Source organism: Paramormyrops kingsleyae, chromosome 19 (genome assembly GCF_048594095.1).
Source record: "Paramormyrops kingsleyae isolate MSU_618 chromosome 19, PKINGS_0.4, whole genome shotgun sequence".
Taxonomy (NCBI): Eukaryota; Metazoa; Chordata; class Actinopteri; order Osteoglossiformes; family Mormyridae; genus Paramormyrops; species Paramormyrops kingsleyae.
The window spans coordinates 12233704-12254937 of record NC_132815.1 but is presented as its reverse complement, the minus strand read 5'-3'; the positions used below and the strand labels follow the sequence as shown (position 1 = coordinate 12254937).

At 44.9% G+C, this 21234-nt stretch overlaps 1 protein-coding gene across 11 annotated transcripts in view; it reads left to right on the top strand.

The window, feature by feature from the left end:
* Positions 1-927: 927 nt before the first annotated feature.
* Positions 928-21234, top strand: part of eya4 (EYA transcriptional coactivator and phosphatase 4) — a 49336-nt gene continuing 29029 nt past the window's right edge. For 8 of the 11 annotated variants that reach the window (XR_011984050.1, XM_072702561.1, XM_072702559.1 and 5 more), the window contains exons 1-2: positions 928-1348; positions 5436-5520. Coding sequence is in view for 8 of the 11 variants with exons in the window: in XM_072702561.1 (XP_072558662.1) it covers positions 5488-5520 (33 nt within the window). In the remaining 3 variants the exon portion in view is untranslated. The other 3 variants (XM_072702560.1, XM_072702563.1, XM_072702562.1) reach the window with 3 other exon arrangements.

The following is a 21234-nucleotide window of genomic DNA, read 5'->3' as shown; positions in this document are numbered from 1 at the left end:
GTTATAATTATTTCTTTGTTTGCCATGGCACAAAACATTAAAATTAAGTTTACTGCAGCCGCTTAAATGCAGGCACGGATGTACAACAAAACTGAAATTGGTTATCTTTGTTGCTGTTTTTGGCAACCAGACTTGTGGGTTTTTTATTGATTGTTCTCGGTCATATGCTCGCGGAATGCATTCAATTCAAAATAAACATTTCTGTTTTTTATCCATATTGATAATAACACTTTAATTTCTAAATGAATGGCCGTGCAGTTCCTGGTCATGACTCGATCACCACACGACATCGCTTAGTCTCTACTTCTTAATGTCTAAGGCCAGTATTTATTTGAAGAGAGAAAACATAACGCGGCTTGGTTGATTTTAGAACACAAAAGCCAGTTTATTTACAAAACTTTGGCCGAAATGCACTGCTAGACAAACGGGAAGCCCTCGATCGTTATGTACACAGATCGCCAGTAAGGTGAACACTTACTAAGATACTAAAGACCGTGAAAGCCCGGGAGTCCCGGTCCGAGAAAAACTTCGAGAAAGCAGTTTACAGTAGTTCAAGCGGATCTACCTTAACGCATTTGATTAGTCCATCTCATTAAGAATACTCCTCAAAAGATTAAATTAAACAGAGGGCCACGCGAAAAGCAACGGAAGCACCATACAACATAATTCAAGGTAAAGAGCGGTCTTAACTAACTGCAAAACACAGTCAAAACTATTTTGCATTGCCATATTGTTGTGAAAGCGAAATAGAGTAAGAAATGCAATATATAAATATCAGAGCTCTAGGGCTATTGCGGACTCAACTATTAATAAGAAATTCATTTCGGATTCCTCAGCCCTTCCCTGCTGTATCCCATTAATGTTGAACCCTTGCCAAATGGTTTCCGCATGGCAGCTGCCGCGCATGCGCTCTGCCATGTGATTAAATTGGCTGCTGCGCCAGGACCTTAATACTGAGGCGTGTTAGAGTGTATTTTGAGAAACTTTTGTACCGAATTGCAAAAAAAAGGATTTTGGGGAAAAAAAACTGTTCACGGTGCAAGGAAGCATTTTGCACAACGACCGCACAGAATTGTTCTTAACGTGAATTATTTATCTTTAATTTATTTTGCGATCTTTCTTGTTTCGCTATCATTGCTACAGTTATCGGGCAGTATCTATAGGCAGCCCGACTGCTGGGACACCGAAGAAGTACATCATTTCATTGACAGCGCGGGGAGAAGCGAACAAGCTTTTAATTCCCATCGCCCTAAGAGCTATCCTGGGATGACAGTATCGATGGAATGAATATATGAAGCGGAGAATAAGTGGGATATTTTTTTGAAGCTTCGGAGATCTACGACGTCAGGTCAGGATACTTATATTTCTTTAGCCAATGCGCTTCAAATTATTCATTAATTTATTGTAATATTATAAAACCACTGTTAAACGCGGAATGTATTTTTTTTGTAAGGAACTGTCGCTCCTTCGAGATAAACCTATTAACGATACAGCAAATTAATTGGCAGTTCACAGTAAATTTAAACGGACTTAAAACTGCTGACGCGCTACACGTTCGAAGGTTTAATATTTACGCGAACTTTCGCCTTCAGTTAAGTTGTCGAGAGGTGAATGGTTATTATTTTGTGGTCGATTTGTTCTATATTGTCGTATCAAAAACTTCGCACTAAAATGAAAAAGGCATAATTTATTTCTGGTAAAACAGAATTATACCAAATAAACGTACGAGCACACGAAAACCCATGTAGATTGTGAATTTGAACACCTTTACATTATGTTCTTTTAATATAAATAATTTTGTTTACTAAAAAAATACTTGCTGTGGTGTGATAACAAGAAATTATTAAATTTCCATACGTTGCCAAAATATAATTTTTAAGACAGCCGGGGGTTTTTAATTTATCCGCTTTGCAAGAAAATTGAATTCACCGCGTGTTTATGTGTTTGTTTGTTTTTGTTATTTGTTTATTTAAAAAACACCCACCGGGCTTGTCGGCGCCTAAGCGCAGTGAGCCTGAATTTGTCACATTTCTGCGCGATGTCTTGTTTGTTTGTTCGTCTGTGGCTTCAGTTTTTACTCTGAAGCAGGATCTCTCTCCGGCTCCACGTGGAGTTTGTGTTCATACTTGATATGTAGGAAATAGGATTCTCATCCTGACACTACGGGTCCTACGTTCAAGCTCAGTTGAAACTTGGCTGTCAGCCTGTCTTGCTGTCATTACAGACACTTCAAAAATCTGATACCTCAGAAAACATACAGGTTGAATTTCGCATTAAGGGCTCATACTTAACACGTATTTATTCACGACCCACTTCTTTTGTTTTGGGAGCTCCGGACAGTTTTATTTGGAGCACGACTTACCCATTATTCGTTCGAGGCCTAAACTGATTCGGATTTGGAAATGTCTTTTCTAAAAAAAAAATCACCAGTTAGTCTCATAAGAGAATAATATAATGGGCCTTAATGGATTATATTCGCAAATGTTTTTAGTGCGAATAATTGATTTTCAGGCCTTGTCACGCTTTGTCATATGATCATAAATCGGTTTGGGGAAGACTGAATACTGATTGATGGACATAAATCAAGATTAAATAGCGCGTCCTCTGATATTAACATCTGTGTTAAGGTAACGTTTCGTGGAGTCTTGATTTCAGTGATGTTAACGAATATACAAAAATAAACATCACGAAAGTGTAGGGCGTGTCCTAACATTATTTACACTTTAAACTAATTAAATTCTTTAATCACTGTGAATATATATTAATGTAAAATTATTACTGTGAATCGCACACTCTCAAAAGAAGGAATATATCGCAGTCGTTTAGTATGCCTAAGTGAGTATAAATTATCTAGTGTTAAAGCCATTGTACCTTTGGAACCTGTAGGATTATTTGTGATATATTCCTTTCTTTATTAGGCCTATGTCGCTGGTTGTGTAACCTTCTCCGAAGCATTTTAACTTCAGGTTTGGTACTGAGAGACACAAAGACCGATGTTAAAAATTCTTGCTTTAAAATTATTATCGTCTTTAAGATTGAGTATAAATATCCTCGTGTATTTTCGGTGTTTTTTACGGTAATATCTGGAGGCATAATCAAGGTGTACATATTGTTTAATTTTAGAAACGCACTCATGTCAGGTGTTAAAGTATTACATTATTACGTATGCGTGTATTAGATATTAATTCGCAGACTATTTTATATTTCATTGCGGGGGCGAAAGCGTGTTTCTTTTAGTAAAGGAAACTGATGTTTAAGAATGGGGAATCTGAACCCTTATTTTTCTTCGCGCCATTTAAAAGGAATCCTGAGGAAGTTACGGTATTTCCTGCTGACATTTTGTAGTATGAAGAAATTAATTTAATTTAGACGTAAACGGCTGTTTTAACTGTTTGTAATGTAATACTTTCAGTGTCAAATTAATCAAAATGGAATAATATATTATACAATAAACCCTCCCTTTATCAAGAAGAATTGCAGTTACGATTGTATGATATGCCGTCATTTAGTTGCATTGGCCACCACGCGCTGAAAGTAAAAAAAAAAACACATTTATTAGAGATGGCTGAAATATTGCTGAGGTTGGTATCATTCTGTAGGAAAAGTTTAATATCAACCTTTTTAATGGAATAATTGCTTATAAAAATCACAGTACACTAAATAAGATATGTGTAAATGTCCTCAGTAGAGGTTTCAGATAACAGGAGAAAATCAATTCATCATGTCTAACCTTCAAGCTGAAGCATTATTGTCTTTGGTTTCAGATGAAGAGGAGCTGAAAATAATTAAAAAGCACTGTTCTCCTAGGACACAGCAGAATACACCTTTTTTTTCTCTTACTCCCTTCAAATGCATCATTCATTCTCCATTCGGACAGTTGTTAGAACAAAGAGCACCAGAGCTGTATGTGAGCAGTATGAGACTGTAAGACCGCCTTTCCACGGAGAGAGAAGCCCTCCAAAAGACAGTGGGGGTGCGCGAGCAGAGCGGGGAAACTGTTGGACAGGCTTGCATGCAATGTTGGGTGTTTATGGTATACAGACTGGCCTGTGTGTGCCGTGAAATCGGGACGTAGGCGGGTGGGGGAACAGTAGCTTATTCAGCGAAGGTCGAGGCTTCGTCTGAGCTTAATGCCGCAAATGTACTTGAGCGTATTTGTTTGAGGAAAGGCCGCTAGTTCGCCTGTGGGTGACCTGGCTGTTCAGGTGAGAGGCCCACACCTGGTACGCACCTGGCCGTCACCATGCTCAGTCCCTCAGGTGAAAGCCTATGAATCTGTGCCCCAAGGGGACAGATCCTCCCTGTCTCTCGCAATACTGTCACCGGCTCTCAAAGGCATATGAAATCCTCTCTCCAGTGCGGGCAGTGCTGTCTCGTTCCCCCCCCCAATGGCGTCTAACCCATTTGTGCTCTACCCTCCACACCTGAGTGTGACTGCTTCAGTTTGTTAGAAGAAGGAAAAAAAACCAGGTAACGCCCTGACAGCTATTAGAAGTCACGTATGCGGGATTTTCGATAATAAACGAGTTGCGCTGCTAATGAAGCATTAGTCTTCAGGGCCATGCAGTCGTCGTCCCCCCCCCCCAGCGCCGGTTGGTGTGTAAAAGTCAAGGCTTTGATCGAGCCACCTGGGAAATGCCAAGGTTCCAGAGACGCGGTGCAGCTCGGCACTGCGGCCCTCAGCACCTCACTCGCGCCGCATGTGGGTGGCGACTGGGACGCTTCCCAGTGGCCAGTGTCGCTTTGCAGTCTCTGCTGCTCCTGCACTGCTGTTCCTCTCTGCAGAAATATGAAAAATACAGCCTTTACCCTTGTTGCGTGGATCTTTAGGTGTTTTACAGAGTGATAGCTATTGTAGATCTGCAGCCAAAAACAAGGAAGACAACTTATTTGTTGTACCCAGTTTTTGTTATTGTGCAAGACTGTGATATATGGGCTTCTGGAGACTTCTCCTGGCACTGCAATTGTGGACACTGCCCTCCCAGTCGAACTTGTCAATTTTCTGCCTCAACATTAAGGGGAATGGGTGACTTACTGCAACACATTATAATCAGCTTAATGATGTCATGAGGAATAACAAAGTACATGTCAACAGTGTGGTGAGATTGTTACACAGGTGGCTTTAATTAAGTTTGTCTGTTTCGCATAATCCTCAGAAAACGCACTCGGGCCCAATGACGGGACAAGCTCAGGTGGTTCCCTTGTTTACCTTGTCGGGGGGGCTGGTCTTTTTACGCGAGACTGCAGCCGCCGCCGTGCCGGTTCTCCCGCTGTGCCACCGGCAGAGTCGGCCCGACCGCACTCGTGATTTGGGCTCATTCTGAAGCGAGGCGGCCGGTCGGCACGCGGGATGCCTGCACCGCATTTCTGTCCGATTGCGAGAACTCAGGCACGCTCTGTCTGCCCCGTCTGACACCTTCTCTGCATGCCTACAGAGGTTTGACTGGATCCCAGGAGAGGACTGGAAGGACTGGAAGCACAGGCCCTATGGAAAACACACACGATCTCAATGAGCAGTCGGTGAGTCTTTCAGTACTGCCCCTATCACTCTTATGGCAATGTCTACTGTCTCCATTTTTACTCGACAAACTGTATTGTCTCTCCTCTTAAAGCAGTGAGTTCTGTCTTTCATTTTCCCCTTAAACAATGAGTCCCCTCTCTCCCCATATACCTTATTCCCCCCTTTTCCTTATATGTGTCCCCATTCCCCTTTAAAAATGTCCCTCTGCTGTCCCCTGTTTCCCCTTAAAGCAATGAGTAATGTCTCTGCTTTTCCCTTAAGTAAATGAGTACTCTGTCCCCATAAACCTGCGAGTCGTCTCTCCCCTTTACGGGAAGCTGTCATGAAAGCCAAACAGCATGAAACTACAGCTATCAATTCTTATATTTCATGAATGACAGTAGTAGGTATTATTGATACTTATTTAGAAATAATATAGGTTAGAATGTTTACTATAACAGGCATTTTAGATATGTTTGTGAATATATACTTCTGTAAATATTTGTCATTCCTTTATTTAATATTTGTATCATTATGTATGGTTTTGAAATTAGTATTGAATGTATTCATATATCAAATTTTGCCTGAAATCAATGTTTCTGATATGAAAGTACTCTTTTTGGCTTCGGATGGTTTAGAGCAGTTTTCATTTACCCTTTTTGATATACAAGTCAGTTTGATTGCATTAGACATGCAATGCATAGAGGTATAACAGATTTTGTTACTCTGATGTTAAAATTATTAAATCCCGAACTCTCTTGTCACTTATCACGCTAAGCCTGGGTGTTTAATCTGGGTTTTTAAGCTGACATGTCTGAGAACCACGAAAAGTAACAAGATGCTAAACTTCCCCGGCAATGTCCAGTAGTCATGGTCTTTTGAGCTCGAAGGCCACCCTGGCTTGCGAGAGTTGGGTGGGCAGAGCTGATGGAGGTGACTTTAATCTGAAGCAGATGTCTCAAATGTGGCTGCACACGGGAGCCATATGCCAACCATGACGGAAAATGGGCCTCGCTAGCGCTGGAAGACGTGTCTTAAGTAGCGACACGCAGGGAATTGTATGGACCCAAACCAACCCTCTCACGTTACGGTCTTGAGTAGTTGTTTGAAACGTACTTTTAAATTTATTTTTTATATGCTATACGCTTAATCGCTCAACTACTTTTAGGACGTCACGGTTACCTTGTTCAGAGTCACAGCAACGCGTTTCGTCAAGTGTGCTTGCGCTGTTTCCTTAAATTTAGCATTTTGGCAAGGCGAACTACAGCATTCTAAGTCGTGATTTCATGTGCCACGCACCGTATATATTTTCTTTCTTTAATCGCTCATTGCTGTGATTTACATATGTAACGGGGCTGAGATGTTGCAGCCGCGACCGGAAGATCAAGCGTGTTTGCTTGTGACGCAGTGGTCCTGCTAAACATCAGCGGCTTCTCCGGAGCTCCGCCATCACGACCCATTTTCGCTTGTTTAAAGATCAGTCCGCATTGTTACAAAAATAATTTGGCAACACGCAGGGCCGGTGTCGAATTTCAAAGGCGATTGTGACGAACAGGTGTAATTTCATCCGCACGCCTTCTTTTAACGGCATAGATTTGTCATTCTCTGTCATGCCAACCTAGATAGCAACAATGGTGCTAAGTAGGGCAAGAACTCTCCAAAACATGTTTTTCAGTTTTTTATTTTATTCTTCATAGATGGGATTTCACTGGCTATTTGGTCAGGCCACCTGAAGTGTGTATAGATAATATGAAAGACACCACATTTTATGTTAAGCTTTTAAATATTTTTTTCCCCCTTTTCCCTACTCACTCTTGAATGAGGCATCAATTTACCTGTGTCCTACTACTGCCATACTAGATTAATTCAGTGTAGTCAAATCTAGCTAATATTGCTGTTTTTTCTATATGACTGAAAGTGTTTATGTTTTATGCAGGGTCATGAGCTGAATTTTAAAGGGCATTTGCCAAGGGAGAAACATAAAATATGTACAGTTTGTAATATTTTCCCTCTGTTGTCAGTTTTGTTTGCTGCCAAAATGACTGTATTTCAAGCGCAAGCAATCTCCCCTTTTCAGTATGTGATAGGTTGATATTATGCTTATGTGTATAATATGAATGGATTTTTTTTTTCAGTAGTTCAGTTTTTTAGGAAATAATATTTAGTGGATTCTGAATAGCTGTCTGATGACTGAAAACACAGTTTAATATGACTGAAGTATTTATGCAGTGTAGTTTTTATGACTTTTTAAAGAGTGCCACACATTCGGCCAACTCCAACTGCAAGAATGATCTGTTTTTCACTCCACTGCTCACCAGTCACGTACTGATTCTCCGTCAGCCAAGTGTATAAACACGTTTGTTGTTTGTAGTCCGTGAACTCTAGATTTAGCATAATGCAGGACGACCATTCCATTACCAGGTGTGCATTTCACTGCATCTTACATGCGCTTGTATAACTATGTGACAAATAAAGAATCTTGAATCTTGAGGAGATGATCCCAGTGGTCATCTTTGGTTTGCCTTTGCAATCATAACAGTAAATCCCAAAAGCAACCTTTGTTGGTAAGATTATGGAGAATGAGGGAGGGATTGATATAATGAGAGTCATTCAAGGTCTCGTTGTGGCTTGTCTCTGCTCCGCCATTACAGTTATTTGCCTGTCAGTGCTGTGATTGAGACTGAAGCCATGCACAGGACACTGAGTTACACTTACCGAAGCTGGCGTTTGCACGTTCTAAAGGCCCCCGCCAAATTTATACTGCACACACTCCATCATAATACTGGGGTTTTAAAAACATTCCAGGAGGTGCCAAACACAACAGCCCCCCCTCCCCCCTTCCCCTCCCCCGCACCTTCCGGCAGGGGTCTTGGCGGGACGTTGTTGGCCACTCTGGAGGAGATGGAAGGAGCGCAGTGATAGTGTTGGAATGGATGTCAGCAGAAGCAGAAGGTGCACCCCTGTTAAAGGACTGATTTGGTGAGGCCCTGCAGTTGGTGTAGACCTCAGCACACGCACACGGGTTCTAGACAGCCCCGGTCCCTTACATCACAAAGGTTCCTCTGAATGCAATGCTGCCAGCTTGGACGTAAATTAAGAAGCAAATGAAAAGAAATTGGGGTCACAAATTTGTGTTTCAACCTCAAAGTTCTTTTTCATCTCGGAACAATTCACGCAAAGTTCATGCAGGCGTCTTTAACTTAACTGCTCTTTGGTGTTTCAGGTTTACATAACCGACTTTCAGGTTCTGCCGTGTTTGTTAGATTCTGCCGGTACCCGATCTCTTAATTAGCCTTGACAGCTGATTGTATTCTGACCATGACTTGACATTTATCTGCTTGTTTGCTAATTTGTTTGCTTACCTGAGATTCATTTTTTACGGTAAACATTTTGAAAATTTGAAAGCAGAATTTATATTGTGAAAATTATAATAAAATCGACTAAATGTTACAAAGCTTCTTTTAACCATTAATTGATGTCCACAAATGGAAAAATGTGTATTTAATCGACCCTGCTGTTCTATTCCTGAAGCTTGTAAATGTTATCCAGAGTTTTATAAGACAAAATCTTAGTGGCTGGTAGTAACAGAAGTTGTCTCACATTATGGACATCCAAGACAAGTTCAAGAATTCCTTAAAGGTGCAACCCGCTAGTTATTACATTTGTTTTTACAGTTTTTAAAAGCAGGGTATTTGACTGGGGTTTTTCCTTTGGTTGCACAAACAGCTGCTCACAATCTACATTTTCCATATGACTTGTTGCCATGCACCATACTTGTGGTTTTGAGCAGGGGGTCTTAAGACCCAGTCCCAGGGAATCCCCATGCATGTTTTTTTTTCTACCAACCAGCCCCTCGAGGTTCCATTTGGCTATTACAGCAGCTACGTGCTGGTTTTACTAAAAATTACAAGCTTTAGAAAGAGCATAAATAACAAGTAAAACACTTAAATAACTAATTCCATGCTATTGAAAAGATTAAGGTTGATAGACCTGCAGGCTATCATTATTGTCTCGCTGTTTTATTGTTTACTATTTTATTAGTTATCCAAAGCTTTTTTCATGACTTAAAACCCATTTTATAGCTGGTTATTTTACTGGAGCAGTTCGGGTTAAGTGCTTTCTCAGGGGTGCAGCAAAATGGCTCCTCTTTGGACTTTGACTCGCAACCTATAGGTGAAATGTCAATGACTTTGACCTGCATTTAAATTGCTGTAATGCTGACATGCAGATTGCGGGAATTGTATGACTAATGTTTGTGTTTAATTGGCGTCCCGCCCAGGGTGTACCCTTGTCTCATGGCCTCTGCTTCCTATGATTCTCTGCGGGCTTGCCGTTACCCTGCATCAGATAGACGTCTATCGAAAATGGATGCATTTGTAGTAAAGTCAGTCCTGGTTGTCTGTATGGGTGTTTTGGTGACATAGGTCAGATTACCAGTAGCGTTTCAGACAAACCCGGATAAGCTGAGGTGGTGCCCAGCTGACAGATGTGGATTTCCGCTGACAATAACCCAACAACCTCACCTGAATACAAACACAGCCAGCCAGATGTAATCTGTCACCTAACTGGTGGTTGGTTGCTTTTCAACCCTTCTGCGGAAGCAATCTCAAACGATCCCTTGCCTGCAGGCGAAAACCCCCGGCGCTCGAGAGAAGCCAAAAGGCAGCACTGCAAACTCCCGAAAGCCAGCCGACAGGACAGGGCTCGATGCAATGCTGAGGAATTATCAGCATGCAGAAACCTTCACCCTTGAAATGAAGAAATACGAACCAACTGAAAATTGTATTTGGCGCGGTTACATGCTTGCTGAGGTGACATTTGTTGGCCATCTGTGGGAATGGCACCAGCAATGTCTAGGTCACATCGCAGTATTTCCACACTGGGAAGGCTGGTCTGGCCGTCTGTGGCAAAGTAGCACATTTCTGACAGCCTGACAAGCACATTTCATCTAAGCTGTAGCCTCTAATGTGCCTGTATGTCTCAAGCTACCGTTAACGAGACCCAGCGGGTGGTTTCTACCAAAACTGCAAGCAGCATAGGGGGACAGAGGAATACAGCCGCACTTTTTGATTTGCGCAGCCATGCCAACCTGCGGGCAATGCCAACCCCATATGTGGGAGTTAGCTCGTTTTGCTTTACTTTTATTTCTGCTTGATTTTGCTAAGGCAGACAAAACCTGTTTCAGAAATCGGTATTCTGCCGGGAACGCAGGGGGTCACCTTCAGTGTAGATTTACAGAACCTTCCATTTATCTCTACGGTGAGGTTAGACGTCACTCAGAATGTCGTCTGTGGCATTGGCACTTAAGAACACAAAAAGTAAATACAATGAAGAAAAACAATAAAAATCAGGTTGCATTTGATCTTCCGCCCTGGAATACTGCTGAAGTGGACCTGACTTTTTGCATTTCTCGCAGCGGTTTGATCCAGCCGCTTTCCCGTGCCCCCCCCCTCCATGTCTCCTGTGTCTGACCACCGGAAAATGCTTGATGACTTATTCTTGAAAAGCTAACAAGTGTAATATGCAGTGTGATTATTTTAAGATCCCTGCAAATGGAAATCTACTGATGAGGAGATAGCATACTTACAGACTGCTCTGTGATAAGACTCAACTTCAGGCTGTTGAACACTTCTGCCAAGGAACCTCCAGTCAGAGAGGTTCTTGTAGGCGTAAAGCAAGGCCGACAACGCGAGTCAATTTTTTTTTTTCAGTTTTCAGCCTTTTTATTTCTCCACTATTCTGGAATTATCGCATTTAAGCCAAGAATTCTTTTTTTTCTGTCGTGACTACCCTAATACTGTGTGTACTGCCAGAAAACAAACTGCTTAATTGTGGTTTGCTGTAGACTAATATATCTGCCTCCTTGGTGACAGAATGTGATCATTTTTTATTTACTTGTTACAAGGATTTTATTTTTTTTAATGGAGTTGTACGCACACACAGATAATACTGCCTAAGCAATAATGCAGACATTTACTGTAAAAAATTTTAATGACAGATATTTAGAAATCAGAATAGGGTGTGTATCACAGGTCAGTATGCAGCGTAATTTAAAAAAAAATTTATTTAGTAATGTCAGGTGAATCTGAAATATTATAAAACGAAGTTCTTAATTACTTCACTAGGTGGGTTATTTTTGGAACTTTAATATATTTTCTACAGTAAAATATAATAATGAGGCTCTAATTTCTCTCTAAACATCTCACTGCTGTGCAAAAGTGCTGCAGTGGCCATTTTAAGACATCCTCTGCAAGCGGAAGAGGTGTGCAAAGAACGTGGGGCATGCTTCGCATCGTTAAACGAACGGACGGACCTCTGGATGACCCTTTGTGAGGCAATAGGAATAAATTATGATGCGTGCTTAAAGGGTTCCAAAGAAATAACAGAGGAAAATGTTTGGAACACAGAACAGTCTTCTGTTTTTGGCCAATTTCATATTAACATTGTATTAAAAAATAGTAATAGTCTTGCTAGCATGCCAAGGGGCGGATAAGGTGGTGGAAACACGTTAGTCACGCGTTTGGGGAAGCGGGGCTTATGTAAATCTCTTTAATATCTATATCACGCAGGCTTCTCTGCCGTCCCGAAGGGCCGGCGAAGTAGTGTGGGAAGTGACCTGATATGAAAGGGGCGTGGGCGCCAGGGCACGATTGCCCGGCATTTCCGTGTGCCGTGGATCTCGGGGGAACCCGCAGCGTGTCCCTGCTTCAGCGTTTACGGGGCTTATCGTGCTGGCACGCCGATCTCCCCGCTCAGCCATTGAGTGTGGGGGGGGTAACATTCCTGTTTGATTCCTGTATTTTTTTTTTTTATTGTTAGCCATTTTCACTCTAGTCAGATTTTTGCTCTTTCTTGCTGGGGAGTGGAGATTTATTTTGTTTTATTTTTTATTCTTTTTGCTGGATTTTGCAATGTGAGGGATCCTGGTGTGTGGAGATCCTCCACCCTCACAGCGGGATCCAGGTTATAAAGAAATCAAGGAACTGTTTGGCGGCGAAACGTCCGGGTGCCTGTTTCTTTACCTGAATAACAAGGCTGGACCCCCTGGTCCTGGACGTCCAGAGCCGCCGCTCTCGGGGGCCCCGTGACCACGGCCTGCCGCCCAGCTGAGCATAAAGACGCCTTCCGTGAAGCGCCCCATCGGTGTCAAGCACCAGAGCAAATAAACGTAATTTTTAACCCCCGTTCACTGGCCGGCGTTTTGGTTTTTACTCCATATCAATCATAGAAACTCTTTAACAAGGTTTTTTGTGTTTCAGATGAATTGTTTGGTTTAAAGATATCACACCAAGTGCTTGGTATATATACAAAACCTCACGATTGTTGCTTTCAGTATAACTCATTTAAATGACAGGCTTATCTCTTTTTAATATACGCTGGACTGGAAAGGGACAGAGGTCACGTGCGGTTGCTTGGCTCGAGAGGGCGAGCCCTCTGCCGCCTGCCGCTCGCTACCTATCTCGCTAATAGGTCGGTGGAAGGTTGTAAATAATGGATGCCTCACAGTCTGGGGCGAAACCCCCCAAAATCTGATGTCATCATCAGCATTATTTAACATGTACGCTGCCATCTGGGAGCCAATTCATCATTTAATTGAATTATCCTGAAATGAATATCTCCAGTAATGAGATTAATTTTAATTATTAATCAGCTGCTGACACAGACACGCGGTGGCATGAATAAATAATGAAAGGTTTGTCTGTTCCATTTGAAGGCAGGACCTTCTTCAATGCTAGAGTGCTTTTTTATATAAAGTTTCCTTGGGATATTGAAGCTATAATCCATGTTGCCAATTGATTTTACTTCAGAATTATTTGAAATAAAAGGCAAAGAAACTCTCAGTGCTGTAGGTGCTGCTGTTCATTATTGCGTCGGGATGTGGAGCAGGGCTGGGTTCAGGTTTCTATCCCCCCCGCGCCCCACCCCGTGCCTCCCAAAGTCCCAGAGAAAAGGCCGCTTTCTTGTTAGCTGCTGTGTCCCTCAGTCTCTCCGTGGGATTTGTTACTTTGCCCCTAGACCCACGTTACCAAGGAAACGGAGGTGCAGATTGTTGGGACAAGTTGTTGGGACAGCTATATACCTGAACACTGAGTTAAGTTATGACTCGACCTTAAGGCGAATGTTAATCTTCTTTTTTGACACTTGTCCCCTATTTTTTTCCATCCCAGTCCAGTTCTGGCTCCTGTTATTGAGGTGTTTTTTTCGGGGGGGGGGGGGGGGGGATTCCTGGCAGCTGTAGACAGGTGTTGGTGGTCTGCCCACCAGACGTGGCTTTCACAGCCTGATCAGATTAGATCAGCAGAGCGCTGCATTGGCCAAATGGCTCGCAATTACCAGCATATGTCCAGAGATACCTTCTGGAAGGTTCCCACACCTACGCGAGCATCACTGGGTTTTTATTTGCGTGAAGTGCTGCGCTAAGCCACAGCGAGTATGTCTTTCGTGACAGATGTGGACCTGGACCTTTCCAGGAGGTTACCAGAATGTCCAGAACTCAAGTTCTGACAGAAAATTTGAAGAAAGGCACATTCTAAGAGGCTCGGTACGAATATGCTGGGAGCTTGCTGCGGTGCTGGGTGTTTTAGAGCACTTCTACATGCACAAATTTATTTGGTCATAATGGATGCTTCTAAACCTTGTTGAAATGTTAGCCGTGCCTTTAGGATAGGGCGACAATGATGACGGTTCAGGAACTGGAACTATAACCAATCGGGGAGCGTCGGTAGAATTTCATCAGTCCGTTTCATATGAAGAGGTGAAAGTGTGATGTAAACTGCATGGGATGCGAGCTCACGCAAAGCGGACGGACACGGCGATATGCTAACGGCGGCGTTAGCACTGTTTTTCTTTCGCAAGTGAATAACGCGGGATAGTTTTACACAACTGAAGGCACGCTCATGGGGGGGGTGGGGGGGGGGCTTGTGGGTGGAACAATGTATTTTACATGAAAGGATGGGGATTGAGTTACAGCTGTGGTAACTGCTCAAACAAATAACACCCCAGGCAGTGAGTGGCGTGGTAAATAGGAGTAAATGATGGCAAAGGAGTATTAATGTCACATGGGTCTGTGGTGGCAGACTGGTGGTGGGTGGTTGTGGGGGGTGGGTGAGATGGGGGGGGGCACTGGACTGAAACAGGTTACACAGGAAGTACTCGTGAGGTCCAGGCTGGGCTGGGACAGCTGGGAAAGCGTCCGTGACGAGCAGCTCAATGCGTCACGGGAGCAACAAAGGCTGTAGTCCCCATATGGTACAGCCGCTGGGCTCCGCCTGTCGTTTCCATTCAGCGTGGCGCCACGGCCGGCCCGGCCCGGTTTAGCCCGGGCCTCTGCTGCCACAGCGCCTCGGGCGGCCACAGATCTCCCTGCCTCACACCTGCCCAGCTCGCGGCTTTAGGCTCTGCTCTCGCTTTGTTGGTTGTAACTTCCCGGCTTCTAATTTGACGCCGAAATTTTAGAGACGGGCATGCCCATGGATGCACTTAGCATGGAGGACACCGTGGCTTGCCCAGGCCCGCCGATCGTGTTAGGCTTTTGTTGAGGGCCTCGCCGTGCCTGGATGTGGGCTGGCCGTGGGGTTTTGTGACCGGGACTCCTTGCCGCCAAGCTTTATGTGCCTGAGATTGAATTTCCCCCCAAAATGCAGCGTAAGCCCGTTGATGGACGGGCGACACCGCGCCATGCCGAAACCCATCCCAGGTGAGCCTCCCGACCCCGTGGGGTTCGCGTCCCTGGAAGGGGCCGGGAGCAGAAGGGATCGCCTCGACCGGCCCTCAGCATAGCAGAAGGGCTCACTCTCTTTTCATATTATTCATGCGTTCAGGGCCAGAGGAGTTCATCTAGGATGGAACCGGTCCAACAACAATAGCCCACTTCTAAGGCTGGGGGGAAGCGGTTCTGGCTTCCCCGCGGCCCGCTCTGCGTCTCGGCCTGGGTTCTTGCCTCCCCTCGGGCGCTGGGCCTTGGCTGAAGGTGCTGTTTACCTTTCAGAAATTCAGTAAGACAGACGGACGCACCGCTGGTCCCACTTTTCAACCCTTAATTGTTTGTTTTTCTAGATCCAGCCCTGCCATTCTTCCAGCCAACCCTTCCCCCCCTCCCCCTAGTCCAGGAGACTTCCAGCCTTTGGTCCACTGTCATGCCGGACAGCACCGGGGGGTGGGGGGTGGGGGGGAATCAACTCATAGCAAAGGAAGCTGAATTTAGCGTCAGGACACAACTGAACTGAAACAATATAATCTAGTAGCCTAAGCTAACAGCTAAGGGCTGACAGGTAGCCTGGGAGATGGTGATGTCAGCAGGCTGTCTGCTCTATGGGCCTTTTTAATAATTCACTGTCATTGATTTTTGTCTCCGTTTCATTCCTGAAGGCAGACGAATCCAAATCATAGATTTGTTGTTTTGGCGTTAATATCTCCTGCCTTTCACAGGACAAAGTTGAGTCCTGGAGCGGTCAGTGTGTCTCGCAGGCTCGGGGTCGGAAGGGTGAATGTCACCACAAACAAAACTTGTGCAGTCGGACAGGGGGTTTCACGCCTGCCGTTTACAGGTTGGTGGATTCTTTGTCGCTTGCTGTTGTCGAGTGTTTCTTGGCGCTCGTCAAGCCTGGCATTGGTGCAGCTGGGGTGCAGGTGCTGTAACCTCATTGTATCCGTATTAGTACTGAAAACTAACTTGAAACTGGTGGAGATCCTCAGCAGGGTGTCCTTGGCCAATGACACTCTCCAGAAGAGGCGTGTGCGTGTGCGTGTGCACGCTACCGCACAGTGTCCCCCAAAGAGATCAGAACTGGATCTTCTGCTCCTGCTAGCGGAGTGCGAGTTCCTGACGCCTCCTGCTTGCCCGTCATACCTCGCAGTTGTCGGGAAGGAAGGAGGGACTGGGGCTATTTTGCCAAGGGGCTTCTCCTCCTTAACGCTTCCATATGCATAGGTGACGTGTAAATGTTTTGTTAAAATGAAAAATCGCGGGAGAAGCGGGTGAGCTTATGAAAGCCGCTGATACAAGTGGAGGTTAATTGTCTCGTCGTTTCTGTATTTCCAGCGTAGTTTTTTTTCCGGTCTTGCTCTTTCCCGTCGCCTGCCGGCCGTTTATTAGCGGCCCCCGCGAACGCAGGGGGGGCTTTTCTAATAATAAAGTGCTTGAGTTGTCAAGCGATGCCATAAATGTCCTAATCTTCACTGACAGGGCTTTCTCACCCGAGGCATCCATCACGTTTTATTAGCTCCGATACAGACAGGCCCCCATTGGGGGAGGGGGGGCGGGGGTGCGGGTAGGGACGGTGGTGACAAAAGCGGGTCCCGTGTCTCCGGCAGGTGTAACTTTCACTCTGGGGCTGACTGATTAACACCTTGGAGTTTGCCCCGGGCAAGACTGCCATCTTCAGTTGCCTTGCTGCCAAAACGGGCAAAGCCTTAGCACCCCCTTGTCCCCCCACCTGCCCCGGAGAGACACCCTACTCTAACTTATTCTTTATTCTTCTCCCATCTTGGCTTAAATGCTCTTGTTTTTTTTTCTGATGCTTGCCCCCTCTCCACTCCACATGACGCAATCAGAAATGCAGCAAAATGCAGTTAACGGCGGAAACCTTTAGGACCAAACATGGTCAGCTGACGGATGCCGCCCTCCGTACTGCGCGCTTCCAGCACCCCTTTCCTGTACCGCTTTTCCGTGTGTATTTTTCTTTTGTGTGCCGTTTTGTGCTCCTTTTGAAATGCGGTGCCCCGCATGACCAGATATGCTGCGGCGACGGCGGCTGCGCGTGTGCATCCTGCCCTTGACCTGTCCACCGGCTCCCCCGCCTGCCACGGAGCTGCGTAGCTGGTTTACTTTTGGGTAACATGCCACTGGATTACAGCTCATCTGTTGTGCCAGTTTCGCCACTGTTTGCCTTTTTCGAATAAATGGGAAAAATGCTTAAAAATTAAAAAATTACTGCAGAAAAGTTACAATAAAAATAAACACAAAATTAAACTTAAATTACTTGCTAGAATTACCTTCATCTCTAGTCCTTTTTATAGTTTTTGAGTCAAATACTAAAAATGGAGCTTTATATTTACATGCATTTAAAATTAAATCATTGGTATTAAAAAGCAGTCTTTAAAATTAAAGGGTTCTCAGTTTAGAACTGATTGTTTTTGTAAACAGTTTTCTTTTTTGCTGGTCTTGTTTATATTGAGATTAAGCCGCAATTATTTTCAAGACCTTCTGCTCTAAGATTTTTTTTTCTCACACCACCAAATTGCACTTTTTTGTGATCAGCTGGGAATAAAGGTTTGTCAAATGGAGTTTCAGGGGTGATTTTAGGGCGGTGGGGGCTGTATGGAAGCGGATGGGGGCTGGGGGTTCTGTTTCCGGCCCAAACTGCACCGAGAGAAAGGAGAACTGTGACTCGATCGGAATGCCGGCGACCCGATGGGCACACAGACGGCCCAGGTCCTGGAGCGGCTGAGGCGGACCTGGAGCCGAGCGAGAGAGCCCACGCGCGCGTCAGCCAGTGACAGCGGGCGGGGGGGTGAGGGCAGGGCCGTGGGAGGGGTGCTGAGGAAAGCCCCCACCTTGGCTCGCCGGGATAAATGCGACATGTTAGACATGCACTGAAAGACGGGAGCTGTTGACGGGGTGACCTCTGAAGGCAAGTCGTCTGACTATAAAGAGACAGGCATGGAGAGCTGAAACCGAGCGCGTTTGCCTGTACTGTCATTTAAATAAACGGCGCTCTTTTTTTGGGAGGGGGGGGCTGCGGCAGGCGGCGGCCTCGTCGACGCGGGCCGATTCAAGCTGAGCTGAGCCAGCCGGGGGACACGTCTCTCTGTGCGGACGGGTGGGGGGGGGGGGTACCTGACGCTAGCTGATCCATCGCGCCGTGAGTCTCTGGGCCGGCCGGAAACCTGAGAGCGAGTCGGGGGAGCCGGGCCGCTCTGCCGCCCCGAGCGAGTCTGGGAACAAAACAAGAAGCGGTGATGCTGCAAGGATAGGGGATGACTTAACCCCCGAAATGGCGAGGCAGTGGAGGTAAGGCATGTCGCTTCACTGCTACCGTGCTTCATCCTGTGACTGTCGGAGCGCGAAGGGCCGGTCGACGCAGTGTACTGCCAGTGTACTGCCAGTGTACAGCCAGTGTGCTGCCAGTGCTCGTGAGCGAGATCGCAGGCATCAACGGCTTCTCTAAATCTGTAAATGCGATTTTATGCAGGTGTTTAGCAAGTTGCTTTTGCAAGGAGGGCTTCATCCGTTATAGTTTATTACACCAGCCATGTAACAAAAAGCAATCTAACTGCCTGGGAAGGATTTCTCTAGCAAATATTAAAGGTGAGGGTTTGATTTTTTTATTCCTTTTTTATTCCTTATTATCAAACTGCTGCAGTTTCCCCCCTTTTTTGACAAGAAAAACTGGTTGAAACCTCACGCCTCATTAAGCAGATTAATTAATAAAGTTATGAACTGAATCAACGTGCTCATGACTCTTACTATAGGAACAAGCTGAATGCGGCGTTTTCATTTAGCATTTGTAATAATATTGTATTATTGTTAAGTAAAAAAAAAAAAAAAAAGTTAAGATTTTCATTTTTAATGGGGGTCGTTGTACTGCAGTTAAAACTAAAATCAGGAATCACCCTTTTTTTTGGGACTTCAGGCCTGGTCTGCAGTCCCTTTTTGTAATGAGATTGAGTCTCGGGGGGGTCTCTGGTGTGCAAGGATTTACAGTTATTTAAGGGAAAAAAATTCTCATTTGTGCACCGGCACATGCAGGATTCGTGCTGCTCTGTGGGGGCGTCTGCCGGGGGCGGGGGGGGGGCAGCAACTGGGGACTCAGCCAGGGCCTCAATATATTGGATGTCGAATTCTGCATACATTCCTGTACGCTTACAAGCTAAAAAGCAGCATTCTTGCTGCGATCTTTTTAAATTTCATTGTGATAGTTACAGCATTAGGGAAAAAATACCATGTTTGAGAGGTGTATTTTAGAAGGATGTTTAGAGGTTGTTTTTCTATTACAATCATTTAGAAGCTGTTTTTGTGCAGTTTTTATTCTATTATATTCGTATGATTTGTGAAATTTTATAATTTAAAATAGCTAAGAATTTGTAGACTTAAGCTAGAAACGAACCCAATGTGTAGTTATATAAAAGAGCTATTGTTATGTGTTAGTATTGAAAATGAAAAGCTTTTCTTTTGAAATGCCTACCAAACGGGGAAGTTTGGTATCTGCGCTACGACGATTCTTCTGGACGTCTTGTAGACCTCCCCGTGCATTAACCGCTAGTTATGTGGCAAGTGTGTCTCACGGCGTGCACACATCTCACCGCTACGGAGCCGTAGGTGACGGAGCAAGGCATGATGGGATAGCGTTGGGTTTGCTTTTGTGTGTGCGTGTGCCTGCATACACAGGTTTGTCTTTTTGGAGTTCAGAAATTGTCCTCATAAGGATAGTACTTCAACATAGGGTTGTCCCCATTTTTGTTTTAAAGCTTTGTTTTTGCGCTGTCCATGACAATGTTTTTCGTGTTTTTGGGAGGGAAAGGCGTTAAAGTATCTCAACAGGTAGCGAAATGCCACATGCAGAAGCACGCACATAACTCACGCACACACGGACGGATATACACATTCACTCACGCACAGTCGCGCTGCACTAGCAGGGATGAACACTGTGAAATTTCCCTAACTTATTCCTCCTCGACTCGCTCTCTCAGGGCCACGAATCCTATTGCCAAGAATATATTTAATGTTCTGAGACATTTGTTAAGATCATACATTTCGGAGCGACTCACCATTGTCAGGTGGGGGTATCGTTCGCCAGTAAAAACCGAAAAAACGCTGAGAGTAATTGGAAAACCAGAAACTACAAATTGAATTCAACCAACCTCTACCAATGTGACTCCTTAAACTGAAAATATTCTAATATCCTGCTTTCTGTTTTAACAATTAACTGTTAAACATATTTGCTGGCTTTCAGTTCTTATTGAACAAATATTTCCTTTGTTGCATTTCAGTTGAGTTATAATGTTTTTTTGCTTGTTTTTATTGCGATATGCAGTTCAGAAAAGACATCAACAGGACCTTTAGTAATACGCCAAATTCCAGATTCAATAAAAACACAAGCCACTCATTTTACACCCTGTGTGTTGTTTTGCTAGTCTTTGCTGCTATTGGATGGGGATGGGGGGGCAGGAGGGTTCCAAGAATAAGGCTGGAAAGCTGAGCTTGGGGGTATTTGGGATTTGGGGGGGTAGGTAGGTGATGCAGGGGGGGTGGACAGCGTTGGTCACAAAGCTGGTCTGGGGGGTAGGCAGGTCAGAGGTCGCAGATTCAAACCCCTGGAGGCGGAGTTGGCTCCAGGAAGGGAGGGGGGCTGGGATGTGGGGGGGTGGCGTCAGGCTGCGGGGCCGGGCCGGTCGTCCGCGGCAGACATGTCCCCCTCTCAAGAACACCGCCAAGTAATTATCCACATCCTCACTGACGCCAGGTTCGAAGAAAAGAGATTCATTAGGTCTGATTTCAAAGGTCAGATTATTTACCTCCTGAAAAGGCAGGAACCGGCAGCATTTTTCAGAGGAAACGGCCATCAGATTGTATGTAAAAAGCGAATATTGAAAAAAGATCGAAGGCCTGGTCGTGTGCGTGGAACGGGGTGACAGAATCGGTCGTCAGCGGCATGGGTGTGGTGATCGAGTGCTCATGTCATCATCTGCGCTAAGACCGCCTGACTTTCATTTCCCACTGGCTCCCACTGACG